General features: G+C 42.8%; 1 protein-coding gene across 4 annotated transcripts in view; it reads right to left on the bottom strand.

The window, feature by feature from the left end:
• The window catches only part of esrrb (estrogen-related receptor beta), a 69,455-nt gene extending 58,843 nt beyond the window's left edge, over window positions 1-10,612 (bottom strand). Inside the window, exons 1-2 of one of the 4 annotated variants that reach the window (XM_080783193.1) lie at window positions 10,507-10,612; window positions 1,103-1,171 (exon numbers count right to left, since the gene is read on the bottom strand). Coding sequence is in view for 2 of the 4 variants with exons in the window: in XM_080783191.1 (XP_080639317.1) it covers window positions 1,103-1,171; window positions 5,304-5,353 (119 nt within the window). In the remaining 2 variants the exon portion in view is untranslated. Of the gene's footprint in view, window positions 1-1,102; window positions 1,172-5,303; window positions 5,412-10,506 lie in introns of those variants that run through there. The other 3 variants (XM_080783191.1, XM_080783194.1, XM_080783192.1) reach the window with 3 other exon arrangements.
• Between the last annotated feature and the right edge of the window lie 6,407 nt (window positions 10,613-17,019).

Below are 17,019 nucleotides of genomic sequence, written 5' to 3' on the forward strand. Positions count from 1 at the left end.
ATCTGGTTACCCAACGGTAGCTGATAAAAATAAAACAATGAGTGAATCACAGACTGTCCACCTGCGGTGTGTCTATCTTTACACAGGTCAAACATGCACAGTGCACATATACAGTACAGTACACAAGACAAGACATCCCATGCAGCTAAGACACGTACTGTACATAAAAGAAGAAAGGTCGACTCGCGTGCAGTGGTGGGAAGTAACTCAGTACATTTACTCAAGTGCAGTACTTTAGTGAGCTTTTGGGTACTTTTACTTTAGTTGAGTATTTCAGTTTTACAGTATACTACTACATTACATTTCACAGGCATGAAGTCGTTTGTCCACTGCAGTATTCAACGGCTTTTAGTTACAAGTTACTTTGCACATTTACATTTGTGCTTCGTCTATTCAAAAGTAGATGATCTATTATGAGCTCACAACCCGCCGTGACGCGATGCGTTGTAAGCTTGTAGCAATGTTTTATATATAAATAAAATACTGTGAAATGGGGGGGGGGGGGAATGTCAAATTTTGAATACAGACCTGTTACATTGTGGTATTGCTACTTTACTTAATACTTGTAACAGAGTATTCCTGCATTGTGGTACATATTGCGTAACGTTTACTTTACTTAAAATCTGAGTACTTCTTCCACCACGGATGGCAGCCCATGCAGCTAAGACAGGTATATCAAAGGTCGACTTGCTCGTATGGATACTGCCGCTGCTGTCGATGCCGTTTGGCAGGTTAACTTTAAATCGTAACACCGTGCCCCGAGTAATTATCCCAATCTGAATAAAGCTGCCTGTAAACAGCCAGTGATCCTATAGGGCCACTGCATTATGGGGGGGGGGTGGTCGAGGGCTTTGAAGTGGCTGCTCTTAAAACGCTGGCACAAGCCGCTAATGACTACAAACAGACAGAGAGCTGTGGAATAGTGAACAGCCAGGCAGTGTCAATATACACTCTGCATCCTCATTTGCCCCAGAGAGAGGGACAGCATCCATTCAACCCCCCCACACAAACCCCCCCCGCCTCCCCTCCCCTCCCCAGCTCAGCCCCAGCTGTGTGACATTATTTACAGTGAAAGAAATGATACTCATATTCAAGCGCTTACCAGAAATGAGAGGGCTCCAGTGTGGCCAGTGGACTGAGTAATCGCCCTAATGAATTGGACAACGAGGCCCTGTTGGTACAAGGGGAGATGCATTTAGAATTGGGTGACAAATTGAATTTAAAAACATTAGGTCCCTTTAAAAAAAAAAAAAAAGGCACCCGACACCTCCTATAAACGGCGAGGAGAGAGAAGGAGGAGGGTGGGAGACGAAGGGGGGCCGGCCGTTCAACGGACGGGGTCTGCCCGTTCAGCGGTGCCGCGGCTGTGCACGCTGCAGCTGCGGAGGGAGGCCAGCAGCCTCCTGGCTCTTAGCAGGGTGGCTGGTCTCAGCCAGGAGCCTCTTCTGGTAATGTATTCTGAAACCAAATTACCGTAAGCTGATCCCATCTGGATAGTGTCTGTGCACGGCTGCTTCGGTTACCCACCACTGCCTCTAGTCCGCGATAGCATCTCCATGAAGACAGCAAAAATCTGATTAACCCAATAACACTGAAACACTTGGTCAAAGAGCAAGGAGCTTTTAACTTAAGATACACTAATGTAATTCCCTCGCCTTGTTTTCTGAAACCTAATAAGAGCCCCCCGGAGGAGACGGGGACGAGACAGAATGTTGAAGATGAGCATTTGCTGAATCTAATGCAGCGAGCTGGGAATTAAGTAAAATAAAAAACTGTATCAAATCTAATTCGTCATTCTAGTGTGATAACTTCTCTCTTTTTTTAAAAAAAAGAGAAGAAAAGGGGGAGAAAAGAACATTAAAAAGCTCTTATTTCAAGAAGGGAAACTGGATATTTTGAATGTGGCAGTTAGTGAAAGAAAGTAGTGATGGTGTTGATGGAACATTTAAAACCAAGAGAGGAGTCACGTCTCTATTCGCTGCCACTCAGGCTGTGTGTGTTTGCTAGCGAGCACAGATGAACTCAAACTGACATTCCACAGCATTGGCTGATTTCTAAGTGGCGCGCAAACAGCCGCAGCAATACAAGATCAACAATAAGCCAGTCACTCTCCAATAAACTCCATCTCCCACCCCAAGACACACGAGAGCTTGATGCCTCATTTATACTTCATTGTGCACCGTGTCTCGAACACACAAAAATAGCAGATCTACATGAAGCTCACGACTCGCCGCTTCACGTGCTGTAAGCTTGTAGATCGATTATTTTCGGTATAGGCGACACTGGCGTACAAACAACCAAGTATAAATCACCCGATCAGTTCAGACTGAAACAAGTCAAGCAAAAGTAAATAACCGATCAAACGTAACAGTAAAAAAGAAAAGTTTTGATACTTAGTTAATGTTACGTACAGCAAAAGCTAAAACACAAGGGATTAGGTATTTGGTAAAATGTTCTACGTAGATTAAAATCATATCGTATACCGTACGTACACCTCTCCATTCTGAGGTCAAAACTCGGCCAGTGTTTCAATCCGGCTGTGAAATGGTGGGCAGGCAGTGCCCCCAGGTCACTCTATAGTGTCTATACACTACAGTGTCTGCACAACATCGCTGTGCTAATTACAGCCAGGACGTACAGTGCTCTAATCCTCTCAGCCAAGCATCACAGCTACACTCCAGCCCATGGAGAGAGAGAGAGGGGCTGCAAATACCGCTGTACAATTAGCACTGGACCAACTGTACTGCTGAACAAAAGATATCAACTAGTCATGCCAATGCTGACTAGATCACACAAATACTAAGTAGGTTAGGTAGGCTCAAAGTAGCAACAGAAAGATCAATTTCTATGGAATGTGCAGATTTTCTTTCCTCTAAATTGTTTTAACAAAATTACTTTGTAAATAAATAATTTCAGAAAACATTTAAGTCACTGGATTTTAAATGTTTAATTTACCCTACATGTCCACTAAAGCCAGCCTTGCAAAAGAAAAATGCTATTTCCCCACAACTTATTTTGAAATGTATTAACGATAATTTTATGAATACAAATATGTGGAAAGGCACAATGTGTCACATCCTTAATTCCTCTCTGTTGTTTTCTGCCATTATGTATAATATCAAAAAGGATATTCATTCAATCCTTAACAATATTATAATCTGTTTTATACAGTATGAGAATCTCTCTCTATATATATATATATTCTTGTTCTCAAAAGTGATTGTATAAATTGCTATGCCAGATTTGAAATAAGACAAAAAATATAACAAAGTAACAGAAAATAGTAATAGTAATTAAATCAAATCAAGCCCATCCATGTGAACTAAATCACCATTAAAGGAAAACAAGAGAATAAAATGTCTGAATTGTATTAATTCTCAGTTGCAGTGAGTAGCTATAATACACTACCAAATCAGCAAGAAATGTTCTTCATTATTTTTAGGGTAAATAATTTGATTTACGGGTAGAAAGGTTGAAAGTTTGTCAAGACAACACATTTTGACAAACAAACATTAACATAAATATGGCATGGAATGAGTTGAGAATCAAAATATAACAGAAATAACAGTAATTTTACTACATGTACAGGCACAAAAAATGTTTAAGTGAAATTCAAGTCGCAGGAGCTCATATACCGCATGTGACTATAGATGAATAATTGCTGCTTCTATAATTTTGTCAGAAGGTGTATCAGAACGACTGCAGAACTCCTATAATCCAGTTTAGCGACAAAACAAAGGAGATTATAACATGTATATGGCTAAGGAGTTAATGCGTTCTCTAGATTGGCTTTCCCCTTAGTATGCAAGGGTTAATGCCCAAACTTGACAGTTCCTGAAAACAAATGGATGAGGCAATACAATATGCACCAACAGAACCTTACAGAACAGAACCTTCCATTAGAACCTATCAAGGATTAATGTGCTTGCATTGCATTGAAATACAATACTTGTATTAGAAAATGAGGGGGAAAAAATCCATGTTGGTCATGTACCATTTACAAATACATATTGTATATACATGTTACAATTACAACAAACCGAACACACTTCATTCATTGCACTTTTTTTGTGCAATGAGACATGATATGAACGTATAATTTACATTAACAACAATCTAAAAAAATATTCTGAATTTCTGTGATTATTTAGGATTGTCTAAATGCAAGGACAATTAAATGCTTCTTCCACTCGGACATTTACATAATGTACGTTAATTCAACACTGATTGAAATAATTTTATTCTCTCACTATAATGCCTGCTGTTGAAATCACTTACACAATTAATGTCTTAACCGTGACGTGTGTAAATAAACAACTCAAAGGTTCTTAGCCTTATATGTTAAATTTGAGTGTCTCCTACTAAAACAAAACACCACATTTCGCTATAACTATGAAAAGCGAGGCTAGGGTTGATTTACCAGGTTACAGTGAGGTAAGTAAACCAGCACCCAGGATGAGCTAGGGACTAGGGAGACAGCAGCTTGCCTTGCCGCTGGCCGGGGTGGATGGAGCCCTCCAGCTCACTTAGGTGACAGGGTCCTTTCATTTGGCTTTCTCTCCGTATGGATTTCACAATGTGTAATTCACCCACTCCAATTCAATTTACTTTAAGCTCATCTTCTTAAAAAATATATATGTTATTCTCTCAAGTCTCCCAGGGTGGGCCGCGTAACAAAGCCGTCACCAAACAGCCTCCTAACCCGCCAGGACAGGTTTCCCAAATTCTTTAGGAAAAACACACACTTTCCAGCCGGGCACGCTTAATTGATCGGCCATGCTCTGAATGAGATGTGTCGGCTCTGCCACACATGACAGGCTCTCAGGACAAATCCTCTCTTTACGGAACACAGGCGCACGCACACACACACACACACACACACACACACACACACTTGCACCTGCCCTGTTGCTTTACACCGTCAAGACAATTAAGTCCTGTAGCATTCGGAGTAAAAGCCCCTTAGAATGGTCAAGAGAAGGTCCGCAAATTTATCTTAAAATCTAAGAGCGTGAGAGTCCAAATGGAGACGGCAGCAAGCAAAAGCGCAGCACATCATCACTAAAGTGGTTAAAAGGGAGGAAAAAAAGTTTTGAGCCAGGTTTGTCAGCTCTGATGGGACGAGGAAAACAAGACATGTGTGAGGTGCTACGGAGAGGACTGACAAAGGCTAAAAACAAGACAAGTTAAAAAAGAGAAAATAAAAACAAGTGAAGGGGGAAAAAAAGAATAAACCACATCACAAAATACGAGTTAAAAGGAAATCAGTGACAGAAAGGAAGAAAAGAGAGAGGTACACCTACTGGCTGTGATAGCTGAGAGGGTCTGGAAGACAAAGTTCTGAAATGTCCATCAGTCCAGTTTTAGCATTCCAGGAATGAGAGGAAGAAGGATAGAGAGGAAAGAACAGACCCGCGTCTTCCCCCCAAATGATAGCACAGCACCCTCAGAGATAACGCTGCAGAGAGAGCCCCCTCCTCCACCTCCACTCCCCCCCGGCCTGCACAGGTATGTCGGACTCTGCTGGTGCGAGGGGGGGGCGTGTGTGTGCGCAAGCATGTGTGTCTGCGTGAGAGCGCGTGCGAGAGAGAGAGAGAGAGAGTGCGTGTTGTAGGAGAGAAAGAGACAGAATGTGTGTCTGTAAGTGAATGTGTGTATGAAAGAGAGAGAGGGTGGGGGAGAGAGAGATAGTGAGAGAGAGAGAGAGAGAGAAAGAGAGAGAGAGAGGGGGGGAGTGAAGCGCAGGCAGGCAGGCAGGCAACGGTGGATGAGCGCTAAGATGGAGAGAGCGTGAGAGAGCGAACGAGAGGAATGACTCTTTCCATGGCCAGGATAGGGCTCTTTAAGACTCAAGGGCTTGATGAATATGGAACAGCTGCTGTTGGCTGGCTCTGAGGGGCAGGACTTAAAGAGACAGAGGGGTTGGCAGAGCACAGGGGAGGAGGGATCCAAGCGCTCGCTCACTCACTCGCTCCCTCGCTCAATTGTACACTCCGCTACACGCAAATACAATGCGCACGAACACACACACAGCCACACACAGACAAAACAACCTATCACATGAACCACTGACGTGCATCCTGCGAATATGTGCGCACAAAGTTTTGAAGCTAACAACGCGAGAAATTATGAAAGTGATACAAATTCAGGGTGCTGAGAAATGTGACAATGTGACAAGAAAATAGGTACAGTACAGTTAAAGTAAAAATATATAAGTCTACTTACTATCATGTAAATAACTCAACTCAAAATAAAGAATACTTTAATGAATTTCTGTACTAATCTGCCATTGCAAATAACACTGTAGATGCAGATTTCTTTTGGGTTTTTTTTTTGCAGTAGGCTATATATATATCCTTGATCTTTCTTTTTTACATTAAACATAATGACACAACATTACTTTCTAATTTAGTGTAAATATATTGTTCATACACGGCCCACATGACATCCAATGACCATAGAAGTTTACCAAGTAGTTGCCATCTCAAAATCCGACTGTCAAAAAGCACTATAAACGGTGCATATTAACCCATTCTGAACGGGAACCCATTTTGGTGTTGGCATCATGTCGTGCTTTAGCTATTTAAAAATAGCAGATCTACAAGCTCATAGCGCGCCACCGAGTGGCGCGCTACGAGCTTGTAGGTCTGCTATTTTTGAAAAAGTCGAAGAACGACTGACATTTTTAGAATCTGATCTCAGGTCAGAATGGGTTCATCAGACCAGTGTGTGTCCAGCGGAAACCTCGTATGAATCTGATCTCAGGTCAGAATGGGTTAAAACTGCCAAACGTCATGTGCTATAAACACAACACAGTCAAAAGCATGGCGTCCGCACACACAACAAGCACCAAACAATATGTCAAGTAGTCGTTGCATCTGTACTGTAGCACTTCACTTTCAAAAAAGCAATAGCTTTTAAAACCTCCGAGGACAGTAAATGTATTTATTGAGCTGTGTCGCTAGCTCCATTTGCAGGTGTTACATGTGAGGGAGCCATTGTGAAACCTTTCACCACCTGTGAGAGATGATCTCAAGCCATAACTCAAATTCTGGAAGCCCATCAGCTTCTAAAGCGGCGGAAAATCCTGCCCTGTCTTCTCTAAACCCAGAGCTTTAAAACCGTCTGTGTTTCGCTGTTGATCAGGCCCAGGAAGAATGCCGAGAATGCAGATACCATTTCACAGTCGGTGAGGGTCCCCATGTTACTGTATCCCCATATTATAAGAGCACAGCTTACCATGGCATCTTATTGGAGAAATGAGCAGTCCAACACAATGGCTGACACTTGGCCCGAGTAAAACAGAGAGGGGAGAATCACATCTTCTCCAACAAAACCAGTGCATGCAACAAGCTGCCTTGCCAACAGTCCTCAGCCACTTGAGTCCAAGTAAAGAAAATCAAGATTGAGTGATGAGAGAGAGAGAGAGAGGTGTTTGCCAGCCAGTGTTCTTTACTACTGCACTGGTGCTCAAATCAGGGTCTGGGGACCCCCAAGAGGCCTTGGGGGGGATTCCAGGGGGTCCCCAGCAAAATGAGGAAAAGTGTAAATCTGAGCCCTGTTTTATTTTTTTGGCTATACTACTAGCTCACAACATGTCATGATGCGATGCATCGTGAGCTTGTAGATCTATAGAAATGTTTTGAAAACTCTTGACAGATCTCTTATGGGGTGCCCGTTTAAAATTATGTTTAAATGGAGACCTGTGCCCAAGTACAACAATTTAAAGGTCCTTGTAGTAAAACATGTTTGATATCCACTGCTCTACTGAACAGAACCAGTATGTTAGTGGTGAAACAGGAATACCCCCACCACTGCTCTACTGAACAGAACCAGTATGTTGGTGGTGAAACAGGAATACCCCCACCACTGCTCTACTGAACAGAACCAGTATGTTGGTGGTGAAACAGGAATACCCCCCAGCACTGCTCTACTGAACAGAACCAGTATGTTGGTGGTGAAACAGGAATACCCCCCCCACCACTGCTCTACTGAACAGAACCAGTATGTTGGTGGTGAAACAGGAATACCACTGCCTGCTATACAGAGGAGTCCAGTTCCATTCATCGTCTCACGTTTCTATGATCGATGCAAAAACATCACGCAATGCCTATTGATCCTATTGACGTTCGGCAGCAGCCCCCTCACAGCAGTACAGATCAGAAAAGCAGCTGGTCTCTTTTGATGGCAAAAACAAATGACTTCATTCACTGAAGTCCAATGGAGATGGATGCAAAATCAAATTCCCATCAGTTTACGTCGATAAGGGGAATAAAATTATCATCAAAGACCTTCAAGTAAAGGAAAACCACAACTGCCACTGAATGCTGGAATAAAATCCCCAAAACTAGAATACGTGATTTTGAACTCTCAACATCACATCAAATCTCTTGAATTCACACAACGTCACATCTCATTTGTCTTTACACAAACAGTACGATTTAGTTTATTTATGAAAAATATTTGAAATAGATATTCAGAAAGATAGCTCAGTAACACTGGGTCCAATTTAAAAACAAACACATGATTTTCAAACATGAGCTAGCTATAGTGACATGTGATTCAGCATGATTTAACTCTGACACTTGGCCATTGCAGTGTTCTTTACTCAGAGAACCACCGTCCCATTGTAAGGCGGGTGCACTGCTATCCTGCTATCATACTATCTAGCCTCTGCTTGTTATTCGTGTCGATAACTAAATCCCATTGATGCCAATCATGTTTCTACATATATTCTCTGCTTTCTCTCCCTCCCGGGGGGCTTTAACCCATTCTGACCTGAGATCAGATTCATACGAGGTTTCCACTAGGACACACACTGGTCTGATTAACCCATTCTGACCTGAGATCAGATTCTAAAAATGTCACAGTCGTTCTTCGATTTTTCAAAAATAGCAGACCTACAAGCTCGTAGTGCGCCACTCGGTGGCGCGCTATGAGCTTGTAGATCTGCTATTTTTCAATAGCTAAAGCATAACATGATGCCGACACCAAAATGGGTGCCCGGTCAGAATGGGTTAAGATGACATTGTACAGACTTTGTCATGCACCCTGAGCTATGAAACGGGTGCCACTATTATCATCACCTTTTATCAGCGCTGTTATGAGAAACTCACTGCTCGTGACAGGTGATTTGACAGGCAGAAATCTGATACAAATAAAGAATAGCCCTGCACCGGGCAAACACTCGATCACCCTGCATGGCAGAACGAAGTTAGTGCAGTATTGCAACCGAGAGCAGTACAGTATTGATTGATACACGTATGATATTTCTTACTTTCGTACGTATATGTTGTACTGCTATAGTGTTTAGGGATATAAAGACAATTTCAATTTCTCTCATAACAGGTCAGCATTTCAACACAAACATTACACAACATATACTTATGCTTGTGTCGTAGAAATAATGCTGTGTGTGTGTGTGTGTGTGTGTGTGTGTGTGTGTGTGTGTGTGTGTGTGTGTGTGTGTGTGTGTGTGTGTGTGTGTGTGTGTGTGTGTGTGTGTGAACGCATGGCTAGATGTAAGCTAGATGACTTTATAATCAAAATATAAAATATTATATCAAAAGATAATAGGTTACTACTATATAGTGCCTTTAAAATATGCCCAAAAATATACATACATTTACGCAAATTGTTTTTCTTTGCAGTATTCTGGAAGTGAAGTATATATATATAGGCTACAGACAGTGGAAGGATGTTAAAGACCTAACCAGATTCCACACATCCACACAGCTTTTATGAAGCACCAGCAGGTGAGACAAACATTTAGTCTAAACTTAGTCGAGGCCTGATAAAGATCTATACACTGATTATCTGCACGAGGCAAACATTCTGTGACTGGTCAGCATTAAAATATCTTATCTTGGGACTATACTGGAGTATCCTCATACAACACTGTTACATTCTGTTTTATTATAGCCTCATGATTATATTATTATTATCAACAACAGTATTATTAGGCCTACAACCATATGGGGCTTTGTATGCAAGGCACTGACTGAAGGCAGTTCTGACGTTTTACATTTCACTTCTTAAGTAGGCAGCAGCCAAGAATCTTTAATAATGGCACTTTTTTTGCACAGCAGCACTATGTCTATAAATAATAGAAAATGTAAATGTAAGGGCTACATACATATATTGCCAAAAGTTATTGTAACTTTGCTGAGCATATGCTTAGACAGCTGGGCCCCAGACATAGAGATGTTTAATTTCCTTTTGCATGACATGCAATTATACATGCCCCAAATCAATAGCCTAATTATCAATTATGATAAATTGAGAAATAAATATATCCTTGTAGCCTATAGGGCTAAACAAATAGCTTGAGGTGATCAATATAGTTGCAATTTAAATGCTTCAAAACGAACTTGCATAGGCGAACAACCCCCCCCCCTCAAAATGTAAATAAATGCAAATAATCAGTCTGCGAAACACATGGGGGGGAAAGCAAGGCCTATAAACGAGTCAACGGAAGAGAAAGTAAATGTGAGCGGAATAGGGTACCTCGTCGCTGCGACAGGTCATATCAATTCCCCCAGGTGCTGCTGCGTAGAAGTGGAGTCTTCAGGTTGTAGTGGCAGGCAGCAGTCAGTGGGATTCTGAAGGTGCCGTTTACTGACATACGACAGCGCTGCTATCAACTCCTCCTCCGGCGGCGTGGCGTCCTCAAACCATCCCCTGCGGCTTGCTCCACCGTTCGGGACAGACCTACTGTAGGTGTCTATATAATATGCAGCTGTTTGAAGCCATTACTGACCTTTAAACGCAGCAGTTGCTGCCGAGGAAAAAAAAAGTAACGGGGATCACTTCGGATAAACCGCTCTCTTTCCCCATATCCCCATCCATATCCCTCGATCGTTATCAACCGGGTTTAAGTGCAAATCTTCACTCGCCCCACCAAAAAAAACACAGCAGCGGCTGTTGCATCATGAATACTACGGCCGTTCTCTGGAAAAGGTCGATTGAATTCCACTGTTAATGAATAAATAACAAGACAATAGTAGAGTCGCGTCTGTTGCACACAGATCGCAGTCGCGGGGCTGGATCGAATAGCCTGGAAGGGGAAAAAAAATCTAACAGATTTTCGGGAAGTTTGACAAGTTGCAATGCAATGGATGAATTACTTTTTTTGCACAGCCCCACGCGTCACGCCTGAAGCACTCTACAACTCCAGTCACTGCCACAGCTAGAAATTGAAATGTCCCATATCAATCAAATAAGATGAGATATGTAAAAAATATATTCATAGAAAATAGAAATATGCCCTTATACCCATATCAAGTTTTAAATTCAAACTGATCAGACACATTTTGTTTATTTCCTTCCCCAAATCCTTTATCCTTATCTGTGAAATAGAACAGAGAGACAGCTGACAGAAGTAGCCAACTCTAAGATGTCCACTAGAGGGAGGGCTATCTCACATCCAGGCCACTGAAGATATTCAACAGAGGTAGTCTACATTTTATTTATTTATTATTTTCTTAGGCTAATATACTGTTCCATAAGTAAGTGAAGGACAGCCACAACAATGACAACTGTGCAGACAATGGAGATTGTAGACTAAAATTAGAGAAAAATAATAATGAAACAAAAACAAAAAACTACCCATTAAAAAATATGTAATTATTGTTCTTAATAGATTAGTTCATGCTGAAAGATAGAAATGGGTTCCAGGCTATTTGGTGTAATCATTTCACAGAGGGAATTAATTGACATTAAAAAGATTGATATTGTCGCCACAAAAGTATCATTGATTCTTTTTGAATGCAATTAGCTCAGCTGCGTGCGAGAACGGGGGCAGGCCTGCACATTGAACTGCACAGGGAGCATTGAGGATCACTTCATTTGTGAGCAATATAAAGAGCAGATTATCCCATCAAAGAGAAAATCTATAAATGTAATGGCACCATGCTTCAGCACTACGGCATGACAAAGGTAGTAGCTGTTCAGTTCCCTCTGTGAGGTGTATTAAGCACCACTATACTTCAACACAATTCACAGCCAGAGGATTACCATTAAGGTGCATTACAAAGGAACTCTGTTTAAAAATCCACAACTTTTTGATTGATTGATTGATTGATTGAATGAATGAATGAATGAATACTTTATTAGCCGTTTGAAACAAATAAAAAAAGCACAGGAAAGTACAGTTTGATACAAGGCCTGCTTGGATTTTATACCCAAGAAAGCCTACGGCTTTCCATTGGGGTCCTTTTTACTCAATTCATCAACTTGTACATAAATGCTATTTGTATTAGAAACCGGAAGAAGATGTATCAAATTGATGTGACATCCTCAAGACGCTGACTCACTGGTGCTTCTCACTTCTCAGTTTCAGGTTTTCATATCCAAAGACATATTTTGTTGTCACTGAAACAGAGCCAAACCACAGAATATACTCCTTGCCCCATGTACCAGAGAACCGTCCTGTGCATGTTGAGTCACTGTCAGTGGAGCACTATTCAGTGATGTCACGTCACGTGAAAAGTGGGACACGCTATTGTTTGTGATTGTTGTGGACCATATAATGACAAAAAAGTAACTGAGCTGTCTCTGGGTAGACTGCAGCCTGCAGCCACCCTGCAGTGAATGCTGTTTTAGATTCTCTCAACAGGGCCATCTTCATTAGTGGGTCTGTAACTGTAACCTCTGTGTTGATCTCTATACCAACACGGCTTTGATGTTTGTACTGGAGGAGATTATTGGTGACACAAAATAAGACCAAAAAGGCTTAACTCTCTAATATTATTTAGTGTGAATATTTTTCACAGTTTGTGAATTCATCATCTAAGATCCATCAATATAACATCATAGTATTCTCTGGCTTTCTAGTTCATTTGTTTTTTTCCGTTCACCTTGTTGTTGCCATCAGAACACAATTGGTACCACTGATTGCAATTGGACATATGAAATCCTCTGTCGAGTCAGACACCCCAAAACCCAACCCTAAACCTAAACTCACCGGAAGCCACGGGTTAGTTTTAACCTGACTTGCATGTCAGGAGCCACGTGTGAATGTTAACCTGGCTACGGGTTAGTTGTAACCTGCCATGGGTTCGTTTTAACCTGCCATGCATGTCAGGAGCCACGTGTGAATATTAACCTGGCCACGGGTTAGTTGTAACCGGCCACGCATGTCGGGATCCACAGGTTGGTTTTAACCTGCCATGCATGTTAGGAGCCACGTGTGAATATTAACCTGGCCACGGGTTAGTTGTAACCGGCCACGCATGTCGGGATCCACAGGTTAGTTTTAAGTAACCTGCCACGGGTTAGTTGTAACCGGCCACGCATGTCGGGATCCACAGGTTAGTTTTAACCTGCCCTGCATGTCAGGAGCCACGTGTGAATATTAATCTGGCCACGGGTTAGTTGTAACCAGCTACGCATGGGGAGCGACCGTGTTGTCGGACTAATGTCTGTCGGACTGTTAGTATGTCTAACCAACGTACTGTATGCACCCCAGGTCATACAATGAAAATATTTCTTTCCTGGTCATTTGTGTCAGACTAGATTTTCCACCATTTCAAGTTTTCTTCTAAACCCACTTTTTGCAACTACTCAAGATGTTGCAGTCAGATTTAGCACATTCCGTTCCATTTGGTTATGATTTTTGGCCTGGGTAGGCAACTTGGCCTAGCCAGGCCGTAGTAGTTCATGTTATGCGTAATATGCAGTCATGTGCATTGTATACAGTATGCCTTCCTTGCACTCATGATTCCAGGAGTTTAGACAAAAGCCTGCTTCTGCCGGTGGCGGCTGCCGTTGTTGTTCCATGTGTCTCCATAACGAAATCACAATGTCACTAATCCACTGAAAAGTAATTCTGAGGGGAGGGGGAGACAGAGGAGAGAGGTGGGGTGGGGGGGGGGGGGGTGTATATGGGAACATCTTCAGGGAACAACTGGTGATATAATGTACCTGGATCTGAGGAGTCGGGCATCAATCTCAGCTCCTGATCCAAAATGTTGCATAATTCAAAACCAAACATTTTTCTTTGCGCGGCTCAAACCAAATCAGAGAGGCTGGGCCCACCTGCTGTCAGGCTCACCCCGCCCCACCCCACCTCCAAATTTCATTTAGGAGACATCTCTCTCCCCCTGCACCCCCCCACCGCCTCTCTGCTCTCCACATCACTATCTCCCCTTTCTCTGAATTCAGTACACCGTAGCCCCGTAGATTTACTTGCTTAACAAATATGGACAGGGGGCCTAAGTGGTTTTTGAAATCTTCGAATGGACTTTGGAGTGCCTGCGCTGTTCTGGGTGGCAACAGTCTCTCTCTCTCTCTCTCTCTCTCTCTCTCTCTCTATCTCTCCCTCTCTCTCCTCCTCTCTCTCCTCCTCTCTCTCTCTCCTTCTCTTGTCTTTTCTCTGTCTATCTCACTCTCCCTTTCTCTCCCTCTCTCTTTCTCTCTCTATACGAACGTGTTTGTGTGCAGCATGCTTATGTTTCTGTCTGTGTCTGTTTGTACGTACACACACACACACACACACACACACACACACACACACACACACACACACACACACACACTCACACACACGTGCACGCACGCACGCACGCACGCACGCACACACACACACACGTGTGCCTTCCCTGAGCTCTCCCAGACTCCCTTGCTGGGGGACGGCAGCCGGTGCTGGTTGGCGAGGCAGTCTGGAAATGAGATAAGGATGTCTGATTCATGGGATCTGACAGGAAATCTATACTCTGCAATGTTTATAATCCAGCCATTACTACACAGCCAAATGAAAGAACAATAATCCAATCATTTGCTCCATATTTACCTGAGGCAGATTCTCGGCTTTAAGAGGTGAAGTGGCTCGGCCGGGAGGCAAGCTGGGCTGTAAAATGGCAGATGGAGGGGGATGGACGGACGGACGGACGGACAGGAGGACGTTGGGGCGGGCGAGGTGGGACGGACTGTCCTCTGGGAAGATGTGTCTCTACGGGAAAAGGTCTGCCATCTACCTGTTAGTGTTGTCCTAGGGTCAGAGGTCACTCATCATTACTCACCATTAAGACCACATTGATTTATATGTGTAGCTCTTTAACCCATTAAGACCTCCAGGCCCATTCTACAAAATGCCTTCTGGAACTACATTTTTCAAACACTTGACACAGATGTTTCAAAAATAGCTGATCTAAAAGCTCGCAGCATGTGAGCCTGTATACATCTGCTATCTTTGAATAGCCAACCCTAAAATCTGAAAAGACTTTTCTTGCTTTCCCGGGTTTAAACTAAATGGAGTCACCAGCATTATGAATCACAAGGATCTGGGGGAAAGCTATACAAGTCCACTGCATCAAATTTAAACAAATATATATCTATCTATAAATGCATGACGTCTCTGTACGTCTGTCTGTCTCTACGTCTGTCTGTCTGTATGTCTGTACGTGTGTATGGTTGTAATGCACGTAACTGGAGAACCGGTGTCGAGTCGGTCGTAGCCATGGTTGAAGATGGGTGGTCGTGTCCCCACTGGTTGACAATGTTAACAAAGTTATTTGAAGTGGACGGAGCACGAGACTGGACAGAAACAATTTAAAGAATTTTATTAACTTTAAAACAAACAAGCAAATCTAAGAAGTTCCATGAATAATACAATAAAAAGAATGAAAACGTAGTGGAAAATAGTCGATCTACAAGCATGCAACGTGCCGTGGCAAGAAGTGTGCTTGTAGATTTCACTAGTTTGGCTCCCGGGCTTTCTTTTGGGTCTCAGCCTGACAAGTTTGGGAACCACTGGTCTAGACATTATAGTATACGGTATGTATAGATGTCTACGTCTTTGGGACATTGTCGCAATTACGTACATCTCTCTGTCAGGAGAGACACACAACTTACGAAGTGCAGCTTTAATACTCCTAAATAACAGAAGTCTTGCATTCCATGCTCAAATTATCCTACATCATCTTTTCTTTTTTTTTATAATTCTTTTGGCTTTTATTTATATTGGAGGGTGCAGAGAGACAGGAAGCTGGAGGTAGACAGGGTGACGCGACACAGGTCTCCAGACGGAATTGAACCCGGGACGGACGCCGCAATCATGTGGTCGACTATTTGGTCAACTACTGGAGTCCGCCCCCCCCCCCGTCCCCCCCCCCCCCCCACACACACACACACACACACACACACACCCTAGTACAACATCTACAATGGAGAATGCCACATGGGTGGAACTTCTCCCTGTAAACATAAGAGAGAATTCTCGGGCGGACGGTTACTTATCATAGAGTCTTTCATAGACAGTAAGAGCCGCTCCTCATTGTGTACAAGGGGGGAGGTTTATCTTATTTGGGAAAGTGAAGGGGGCCTGCCCTTATCTGTCAATAAACAGTAATTAGATTTTGTGGCCGATAGCGTCGATTGGTTTCTAATCTAGCTGTCGCCCTAGACGTGTGTAATTAAAATCCTGATTGATAAAGGGGCAGAAAGCCCGCCCACGCCACCACTTACCAGACCCTACCCCCGACCCCTTCAGAACACAAACAGGGAGAGATATGAATGAAGGCCCGGGGAGAAAACTGCACTTCTTATTGATCAGTGCTATCTGCCTTCCTATCAATGCCCTTTTCCCACAATAGAAGCACCAGGAGAAAGGTTCCAATACGTAGAACTCCATGCCTAAATATACCTTTTTAATCCTCAATGATAAAAACCCACAGCCAAAACCAGCCTTCATATTTAGACTTTTTAACATGAATTAATAATTAATTAGGATGGGGGAAAATACAACCTGCCTGTGTGAGAGCATTTTGTTCTCTGTGTGTGTGTGTGTGTGTGTGTGTGTGTGTGTGTGTGTGTGTGTGTGTGTGTGTGTGTGTGTGTGTGTGTGTGTGTGTGTGTGCGAGCGTTAATGTCGGTCTGTTTGACTGTGGGTATGTGGATCATGTGGATGCTTGTGTGTGTGTGTGTGTGTGTGTGTGTGCGCGCACGCGCAGAGAGCCTGAAATTGAGGAGTTTAAACATGCAAGCTTCCCATTAATGAGAGGATGGTTACTGTGAATGTAA

Source organism: Protomyctophum bolini (genome assembly GCF_963924005.1).
Source record: "Protomyctophum bolini genome assembly, chromosome: 15".
Taxonomy (NCBI): Eukaryota; Metazoa; Chordata; class Actinopteri; order Myctophiformes; family Myctophidae; genus Protomyctophum; species Protomyctophum bolini.